Raw genomic sequence first — 10,862 nt, 5'->3', positions numbered from 1 at the left:
TTGTTTTAAAAAAAATAACCATATCATTGATATTTCATGACAATATTGAAATATGAGCCAACATTGTGCCAACAATATGCCAACGTATTAAGTTCTTATCTCCCCATATTATACCACAGATTTTTATTTTTTTTTTAGATATTATTTCAAAGTGCAAACCAAAAAATGTGCTCTTCATTCTCTTTATCTAATATTTTCAAATCTGTGTAGTCATTTAAATGTATTTATCTTAATGATTGAATAATTTTATGCACAAACAAAAAATACTTAAAACCAGCCCAAAAAAACAAATAGAATTTGAATATAGTTTCTGCAAGTTGTTAAACTAATCAACTGAACTCAGCTGCTCATTTGACACGAGTGTAATATCACACTCTCCACATGACAGCCGATATTGACCTGCCAATATAAGATACATTAATTATTATATATTAGAGATAAATTTTTCTTAATACATAACATGAAATGCATGAATAACATGTTTGACAGACTGAAGCCATCGTTGGCATACTGCTGTTCGACCAACATTGGTCCAACATAATTTTAAAACTAGACGACGTTGGTAGACTGTTGGCAAATGGTCGACATTGTTGGCAGATTGTTGGCAAATAGTTAACCTTGTTGCCATACTGATGTTGGGCCAACAAAGACCCAACATGTTGGGCCAACAAAGACCCAACATGTTGGGCCAACTGAGGGCCGATGAGCAAAATGACGTTGGCCCAACATAGTTTTCCAACATTGGCCCAACAATGTTGCCAACGGAACGCCAATATTGGCCCAACACATGTTTGCTATCTGGGAAGGGTTTAATAGTATAGATATCAAGGATTTGTATAGTTAGATCTTACTTACTATACACATCCTTGGTTATATAATATGTTTTGGAACATTTAGAAAATATGTATAACAGGCAATACAAGTTATAACTAGTTGACTTTTTTTTATTTTACCCAGTTGATAGTTTTACGATCGATACTTTTAAAATCAACGTCTAGTAGGGACGCCATCAAAAGTTCAATGTAGGATAAAAAAAAAAAAAAAAATTCACACGGCAGTTTTTTCACTCCCATCTACACCCCCTCTGCATTTAATTTGGAAAAAATGATTGACCAATAAGGATAAATATAAAATCGATGTCAATTAAACAGGACGTCTCATTGGGGGTTCCGATCCCGGATTCCGCTTACTGTTTTGTCAGATTCCCGTATACCGCCTACACTATGTACGTAAGCAATTCTCTTTTTTTTATTTGGTCATTTCCCGGGTCCCGCTAGACCTCATTTCCCGTTTTCACGACACAATAATTTGACTTTCAGGACTAGCTATAGGATGTATGATATCATTGCATGCATGACTAGCTATAGGATGTATGATATCATTGCATGCATGACTAGCTATAGGATGTATGATATCATGGCATGCATGGGCGATAATTGTATGATATCATGGCATGCATGGGGGATAATTGTACGATATCATGGCACTCATGGGCGATAATTGTATGATATCATGGCATGCATGGGTGATAATTTAAATTGTCTAACCTCCACAACCTCAGAGTCCACACTAACTAACGGCTTGCTGACTATAGAGACACGTTTCCATTGTTGTGTGTTGTATTTTGACTTCTGACATCATTTGTGCATGGCTTTGTATTGAGTTGCCACCTACACGGACGGTCGTCACTCGGCTAACCGAGAGATTAGTCTGTTAATCTAGTAGTAAACGCGACAGGAAATTTTTTATCATTATCATGCTCGAAACTAAGTTAATTTTATATATTTATACATATATATATATATATCAGTCTAAAAATTTGCACAACGGTACTGGTATAAGATGTTATTATACGAAAATGTTGTTATTAAATCGTGTTGACAAATATTTCGGCTCAACAAATGGCCTTTTTCAAGTGTCACAAGTTATAACAATACTGAAATATATATCAGATTTTCTCCAATAATCTGGTAAAATAAAATAAGATCTAAGACCTTAACGTGGGACATTTTAAAATGAAATTCCACTCATCTTCAATATCATTTTTACAAAAACTACAGTCTTTTACTTCTTGGAATTGCAGAATATTAAGTGATACTGTAAACAAACATTTTGAACCAAATATGTATCACTTAAAGATTTAACTAAATCATCCAATCTGCTATTTAAAATCTTGCATCAGACAATCAAACAGGCGTTGTTTAATTATCAAGCGAAACGTGAAAAAGCGAGAGTATTTTATTGTTACATGAAAATTGATATGCCATTCGTTGAGCCGAAATATTTGCAATTATTGTATAATTTATATCATCTGTTCAGTTTTTCCATCTTTGTGCGATGATATTCAACACTTTTTAGTGTTTTGTTTTCCATCTATTTATCGGTATTGTTACACAATCTTTTAGACTCATATATATATATACATGTATATATAAAGCGGCGATTTGAAATTAGCTTCGGTAAACACTTTTACATCTCAAATAAAATCTCAAAAAGAAGCATTCATTTTTAATATAATTAATAATTCGTGTGTAAGTGGATAGAAATCTATATAATCATAAAAGTCATCAATACATCACATGTATATTTGAAAATAAAACTGCTAGGATATTTTGTAAATCTTTTTTTGTATTTTTTTGTCGGACCAACAAGAGCGAATTAGTAATGTATCTACACAGGAAATTAACCTCTTGTTTATTGTTACATACATTTCCTCTGTATTATATTAATATTAACGAATACAAAATAATATCTGACATTTGCTAGCTTTTGTTGACAATAAACCTTCCGAATACTGATCACTGCTAAACAATAACAATGGGAGATGATGTTTGAAAAAAAATGATGAGACAATATAAGTAAATGTCTAACAAACATTTGTTTATTTTTTTCTGTCGTTTAAAATCTAGCTGAACACTTACAATGCCGTGGATTCATATTTTTAATATACTAATTCTAGTGAATTTTCAGTATGGAAATGGACAAAGATTTGTCAGTCAATCCTGTAAGATCTTTTATGATATTTCTCCTACAAGTGTAATCTGTGATGTGACCAGTGGAGATACATGGTGCCTGGACAGTTTTCGTGAACTTATGAACGGTAAAAAGAAGTCTTACTTAGGAGACGATCAATTTACATTGGAAATAGAATGTCATGGTGGTGGAAATATAAGTATAAGGCAACCAATTAAATTACCGGGAATGACATCATTAACCGTAAGGAACTGTTATATTACCGATTATTATGATTATGATTTTTCACAAGAAGTTTCGTCGATCGAGTCGGTACTGCAAAATTTGAAATTTACCAACTGCAAAATAGAATACAGAAGCTTAGTTTTTATGAACCACGTTCAGAAAAATTCTAGAAAGTTACTGGCATATGAGAAATGTCAAATATCTAATACTTTACGTACTTTTATTTTTCAAAATAGTTCTATCGATTATTACCCGAAACGGCGACCTAAATATACCAGAAAAGAATTGAAATTGAAATCGGATTATCATAATGAACTGAGACTGCTTAGGAAATGTTCTCATGACAATCTCACGTATGTTGAAATATCTTCTCTTAACAGATTCTCCGCTGAAGTAAGGGTTAACGATTTATTACAGAACGGCATATTCAACTCCTTAAGTGTTATCAACTTGACAAATAATGGTTTAGAACGGGTACCAAGTAGTTTGTTCACAGACTCTATGTACCAAACTATCGATAGACTTTCGAACGTTGATCTTTCCAGGAACAATATTGAGGATATTAGCTTTCTTTACAAATATTTTGATTTCGATGGTAATCTTAACGTTGATTTGACAAGGAATAGAATAACTGAACTATCAAATCTTGACACGAACAAGTTGAAATCGTTTTCTCGGTTAAGAAATGAGGTTAACATAAGAGAAAATCCGCTTATATGTACATGCTACCAAAAATTATTTTACGAATTCATTGCAGAGATTAATGACAAGAAATGGAGGCAATATACATATCTTAAATCAATGCAGTGCTTAGATCAAGAAAGCGATAGAAACTTGAAAAACATATCTGAATTTTCCTTCGAGGGCATGTGTAAGAAAACTCATAGTGTAGTGTGTGTCAAAGAGGGAACATTTGAAAGATACAAATGTTCTTTCATAGGATTTTCGCTAGTTTTACTAACCATTGTCTTCACGTGTTTATTTTCTAAGTACAAATATAAAATTAAGCAACTGTATAGAGTGAAAACTACCGATCAGTGCCATTGTCCAGATAATCCAAAATGTTACGACGCTTTTATTTCATACAGCTCGTCAGATGAACGATGGGTGTACGATGTATTGTGCACGAAACTGAAATCGTTGTTACCAGATATCAATCTTTGCCTGCACCACAAAGATTTTATACCAGGTGCATGCATAGCAGAGAATATCATCAACAGCGTTGAGAATAGCAGGTACACACTGCTTATATTGTCATTAAATTTCATCGAAAGTGAATGGTGCCAAATGGAATTTCAGAAGGCTTTTCATCAAACATTGAAACACCGACGCCACTTATTAGTTTTGCTCATCGAAGACATTGACTTTAGTTTGTTAGACTATGATCTTAGATTTTTCCTGCAAACCTATACATATCTAAAATATTCCGAGAAATTATTCTGGCAAAAACTTGCAGGGACATTACAGATGTCAAAAGATGAGGCTAAGACATCAAGTCACTCAACTAATCAAGTTTTTAATCAACTTCTTCCACCAGACTATGATTCATGTGTATAAAATCAAACATTTATTTATGGCAGTGGCTATTTGACCGGCATCGGCAAAATAGCAAATTTCGGCAAAATAGCAAATTTGCTATTTAGCCAGCACTGATTAAATTGTATCTCAATAATCTCACTGGCATTAAAATGTAAGAATAATGATTAAATATCATTTTTTTTTATTCAAAACCTTTTGTTACTGTTGCTCATATAAACACTTAAACTTCTTATCTAAAAAAATTTAAAAAAAACTTTTGTGTACACATGGAAAATTTGAAAAAAATAAAAAATATGGTGAATCTATTAAGAATAGAAGTGAAGTAATAAGATAAATTTAAAAGTAAAAAGTACAAATACATGTATGATAATAGCCACTTTGTAGCTATACTACATTCTGGAAACTAGTATACTCTTTTCATTTACGGAACCAGCATTGTGATTGTGTTGACGATGCAATGGCAGAATGGTCTTAGCTTTCAGTACCTTGAGAAGACTTGAGTAATACAATTATAATCAAGCGGTTGTCTGGCTTGGTCTTCTGAACATAAACCGTGAAATAATAAAAATTTCATCAGACACATTTTTTTTCAGTATAAGAAAGGAAAGGAAATGGTCCTTTGATTTTTATTATTATATTTGAGAATTTAAAGTTGAAAAAAAAAAGATTAAAACTTAAAATTGTAATTGTATTTATTTTTGTATTTTCTCATTTAAAAAATATCATGGAATTTACACAGACGCTGTTCCTTATTAACCTAGCTTAACCCAATACACATTAGAAATTTGTTTTTCTCTAATTATTTTTTTCTTCAAATTTATTTATCATATATATATTGAGTTACAAAAGTTGATTTTTATCTGCTGAAAATATGACTTTTGTGAGGTCATTTTAAGTCCCAGGAAATTGTGAGAATGCAGGATTTTTCACGATTAACACCAAGCAAGCAACTATTAATATTGTATGTCATGTCTGTTTTATGATGTAGTTTTGCATAACACTATTTTTATCACTGGCAGGATATTTAAACCATAGATTTTACACAGATTTGAAAATCAACTATTTTATAAATATTTTAGAAAAAAATATATTTAATAATGTAATTTACAAATTGTGCTTTTAATTATTATTATAAAGTTATAATTTATTTATTTATGAAATAAAATTGAGAATGGAAATGGGGAATGTATCAAAGAGACAACAACCCGACCAGTTTGATCCAAAAAAACTTCCGTCTGATAACAATTTTGAGTTGCCTTAGTAAGTTATTTACAGCTATACTTAATGAAAGATTATGTCTTTTCTCTGAAGAAACACTCTTGCTAAATGAAAATCAATTTGGATTTCGAAAATCATGCTCGACAACTGATAGTTTGTTTGCTCTATACTCATTTTTTGAAATTTTGAAATATATAAATAAAAAGCTGTTTTGTGCATTCGTCGATTTTGAAAAGGCGTTTGACACGGTTTGGAGAGAGGCTCTCTGGTATAAACTTCTTTTAAATGGTATTAAAGGGAAAATATATAATGTTATTTTAAATATGTATAAAGATATTAAATCCTGTATTACATATAATAAACAGAAATTAGACTATTTCTCATGTGTTATTGGTGTACGGCAAGGTGAGAATTTGTCGCCTTTTTTGTTTGCCTTATTTTTGAACGATTTGCAAGATATTTTAGAAACGGAAAATCTTCAGGGTCTTAACGTGATTTCAGATTTACTAGAAGATAAGTTAAACATTTACCTGAAACTTTTTGTTCTGCTATATGCAGACGATACGGTCCTAATGTCTGAATCAAAAGAAGACTTACAAAAAATATTAAACAAATTTGGAGAGTACTGTAATATATGGAAACTGAAGGTAAATGTTAACAAAACCAAAGTCATGGTATTTTCCAGGGGAAGGCCTTGTGCAGATTAAAATTTTTCCTTAAATGGGGCAGATATAGATATAGTTCATGAATTTAACTATCTTGGTATACTATTTAGCAGGACCGGCAATTTTAGTAAGGCAATAAAAAAGCAAGCAGATAGGCAACAAAAGCAATGTATGAGGTTTTAAAAAGAGGTCGCATTCATCATTTAGCAATTGAATGTCAACTAGAACTTTTTAATAAAATGGAAAATTTAGCCCATTCTTTTGTATGGCTCAGAAGTATGGGGATTTTGTAAAAATATTCAATGTATTGAAAGGGTACAATTACGATTTTGTAAATTGTTACTTAAGTTAAAATCATCCACACCAAACTTTATGATTTATGGTGAACTTGGCATTTTTCCTGTTCAACTAGATATCAAACTAAAAATGATTGCATTTTGGACACGACTTTTATCTGGAAAGGATTCAAAACTGTCTTATTTATCTTATCAATTATTATACAAATTGTCGGTCGACAATCATTTTGAATCGCCATGGTTAAAGTTTTTAAGAAACGTGTTTGATGATACTGGCTTTTCCTATATTTGGACAACTCAGCTTTTTCCTAGCTCAGATTGGCTTATCCCTTCGATAAAGATGCGCCTACATGATCAATTTAGACAGGAATGGCATTCACTTATGTTAAATTCACCGAAATCTATAAATTATAGATTATTTAAGGAGACATTTCAGTTTGAATGTTTTTTTAAATATATTGGAAGATAAAGATATCTATACGCTGTGCAGGTTTAGAACCACAAATCATAGACTTCCTATAGAAACAAGACGGTGGAATGGTATAGAAAAGGAAAAAAGAAAATGTTTGAAATGTAATAATAACTGTATTGGTGACGAATATCATTATATTCTGGAATGTAAATTATTTGAAAATAACAGAAAAAAACTAATTGATAAAAATTTGTGGCAAAGGTCAAATATTTTGAAATTCAAAGAAATAATGAGTTGTACTAACAAGTTTAAATTAGAAAAACTATGTAGACTTATTAACATACTATATAATAAAATATCTTTTCTATCGATCATCCCGCTGGGAAGTCATCAAGAACACAGTATTATTTTATTTAGGGGGTTCACTCGATAGAAGCAAATTTTTATTAGTCTTAACTTCAAGGTTAATCGAGCAAATTTATCTAATAATTGATTTTTACTTTTTCTTTACTTTACACCGAGCTCATGAAGGTCATTATATCTGATTTTATTGCTGTGTCCACAATTGTTATTCTACGTATTTCACCTGTATCGGTGTGGACAATTCCATGTTTATATCACATGACATTTCCGCGGGAAATTCTTCTATTGAGACCGTACAAAGAGATGTAAATTTGGATTAATGCATATGTATTGTGAAATATATTGTTCTCTGTGTATATATTTTTGATGAATTGATAATAACATTTTCTACAACATAGTTAGATGTCAGGTTTGTACACATTTAGTCTCTACTCTAGTCTATATTCAAAACTGAAGCCAGTGAACTGGTCAGTGAAGGGATACATGTGCCTCGTTACACTCAATGTCTCTTACCATAGTTATATCCTACATTGCTCATATTATCAATTTATTATTTGTGTATTACTTATTGTGTATTTCACTAATGTTTATATAATCATTGTATTATGATGTTTTTGTATCAAGTGGACATGATTGGTATAATAAAATAATGTCTAATGTCCAATCTATCTATCTATCTATCTATCTTCATATTTCCGCACTCAGTCACAACTTTGTCTATTACGTGCCGTTGCATGCGTGGCTTATTTACAATTTCATGAATTTAAAAAGAAATAAGTTTGCCGTAATATTACGTTACATTGCATATTGGTGCTTAAACAAAAATAAATAAGTAAAAATAAAACAGTGATTTAATTAAATTTTTTTGTGGATTATTATCCTATGTATATTTCTTGGTAAAACTATGTACATGTTATCACTGGGGTAAAGCTGATGACCGTAACTGCATTCACGGTCATCCCAAGATGTCGGATGAAAAATTAGGTCAGTTTCTGTATTGTCTGTTAAAGTGTTTCTATATCATTTTCTTTACAAATCATACATTGAAACGATGTAAATTTATAAAAGAATCACTCGGAAATCACTAATTACTTCTGAGAAATGTGCATGAAACGGGAAATTCGATTTGAAAAAATCGCCAAGATGACCGTAAATCACAATCGAGATGACCGTAACAGAATCAGCGATTCATAACAAGGCTGACCGTAACTGCTTTAAAGATGACCGTAATTTGTAAATGATGACCGTAACTTTTAAAGGATGACCCTCAATTCTAAGAAATATCCGTATTTATATAACTATCTTTTTGTATCAAATGATTAATCGTGTTGGTATACACATATTAATATGAGAGTTTTATCAGTGAAGGTGAGCTCCAGCAAAGTAGATCCTTAAAATAGTATTGTACGAAAAGCGTATCACAAGGCGGAACGTTGTCAATTTGTATATACAATGTATACAGAAATGTTATTCATACAGTCAGGATTCCACTTCTTCAAAATTATCTCCCCATTACGCGAGTTCATGCTCACAATCGTAGAAATGGAAGCCATTGTAGGGATGACGCTCTGCCAATTTTGCTCTTGAAAACTGATAAATTTATCCACATAGCACCATTACGATCGATCGTTATATGTCAGTTATATTTTAAAAGACAAATGTATCCACTAGCTAATGAGCATTAGTTAATGATCTTGTCTGCATTGATTCAACTTAAAAATATTGTCTGTTCGGATGTCAGATGGAATTTTTGAAAATTCTTAAGCATTTAAAAAAATTCTAATAAAATATTTCGTGGAAGGGCAGACTAAACAATTTTAGTGGTTGAAGATTATAAACCCTAGTTATCACAAACAAGAAAATCATATTTTTTCGAAGATATCCATTTTCATCATCCAAATTAAAAGACTGTCGACAAGTACTTTTAGAAAAAATAGCTATTCGAACACACCTACTCTGTTTTTGTGATTCATTAGATAGGTATCTCACTTGACTCATATATTTCATCTTTTCGTACTGTCATTTTTTTACGTTATAAAGTCAACCTGTAGCTTTGATATATAATAATGATAGAATCTGAAGCGAGATGCTATATAAAATACTCTTGCTTTGTACGTTTTAAAGACAAAATATACACACAAACATGCCCTAACATAAAAAGGTGCACTCGATTTTTCTCTTTTCGATACAATCGTTACCTGTTTTGGGGATTTTTTTTCTTGATTCACATAATGGAAGGGCAGACACGAAAATTTCTGAACTAAAAGATTGATATGTTCTCCGTCCGTGATAAAAAAAAAAAATCGGAGGTTATGCATTTTCTACATCCAACTTATAGATACTATATATAAAAAAAGAAGATGTGATATTATTGCCAATGAGACAACTATCCAGAAAAGACCAAAATGACACAAACATTCACAATTATAGGTAACCGTAAGGCCTTCAACAATGAGCAAAGCCCATACCGCATAGTCAGCTATAAAAGGCCCCGATAAGAACCATGTCGTCGACTTGATATCTTATTGTTTTGCATTACTATGTAATAGATACATTGAAAACTTATGCAAATGGTGTTTTTAAAATAAGAAAATTGCCGTTTTATTTGTTTCTATTAACTTTTGTTAAAATTTTGTTACTATATCAAACATTACAGTTAACATTTATCGCTTTCTCGATACACACAGAGCTTCGATTCTTTTGTTCTTTCAAAAGTGTTTCCGCCTGCATATATCAAGACAAATTAAGATTTTAATCTGCTTCCTCTGGAACCATACACATGGGCTCGATTACCAAATATTCGTATGTATTATTAATGTTTTAATGCTCCATTTATTGGCATTATGTTTTTCTGTTCTGTGCGTACGTTCGTCCGTTCGTCTGTTTGTTTGTCCAGCTTCAAGTTAAATAAAATTGAAACTTAGTACACATTTTCCCTATAGTATGATCTTTTTAACTCTAATGCCAAATTACAGTTTTATCTCATTTTCATAGTCCACTAAACATAGAAAATGATAGTGTAGATGAGGCATCCGTGTACTAGGGACACATTCATGTTTCTTCAAATTTTCGTCGTATCGCTGTCAATTTGTGTTAAAATTTTAACGTCGATATCAATAAATATTTCATTGTTTACGAGAAATATGCAATTTACTATCATTGTTATAAATC

General features: G+C 31.3%; 1 protein-coding gene across 1 annotated transcript; it reads left to right on the top strand.

Moving 5' to 3' along the window:
• Nucleotides 1-2,724: 2,724 nt before the first annotated feature.
• On the top strand, nt 2,725-6,333 carry LOC139512732 (toll-like receptor 2 type-2). The gene has a single exon (XM_071300597.1). The coding sequence runs from the start codon at nt 2,923-2,925 to the stop codon at nt 4,753-4,755; it is 1,833 nt and encodes a 610-aa protein (XP_071156698.1). The 5' UTR covers nt 2,725-2,922; the 3' UTR covers nt 4,756-6,333.
• Nucleotides 6,334-10,862: the final 4,529 nt, after the last annotated feature.

This window comes from Mytilus edulis, chromosome 2 (genome assembly GCF_963676685.1).
Source record: "Mytilus edulis chromosome 2, xbMytEdul2.2, whole genome shotgun sequence".
In the NCBI taxonomy this organism is placed as follows: Eukaryota; Metazoa; Mollusca; class Bivalvia; order Mytilida; family Mytilidae; genus Mytilus; species Mytilus edulis.
This window is presented reverse-complemented; position numbering and strand designations above follow the sequence as displayed.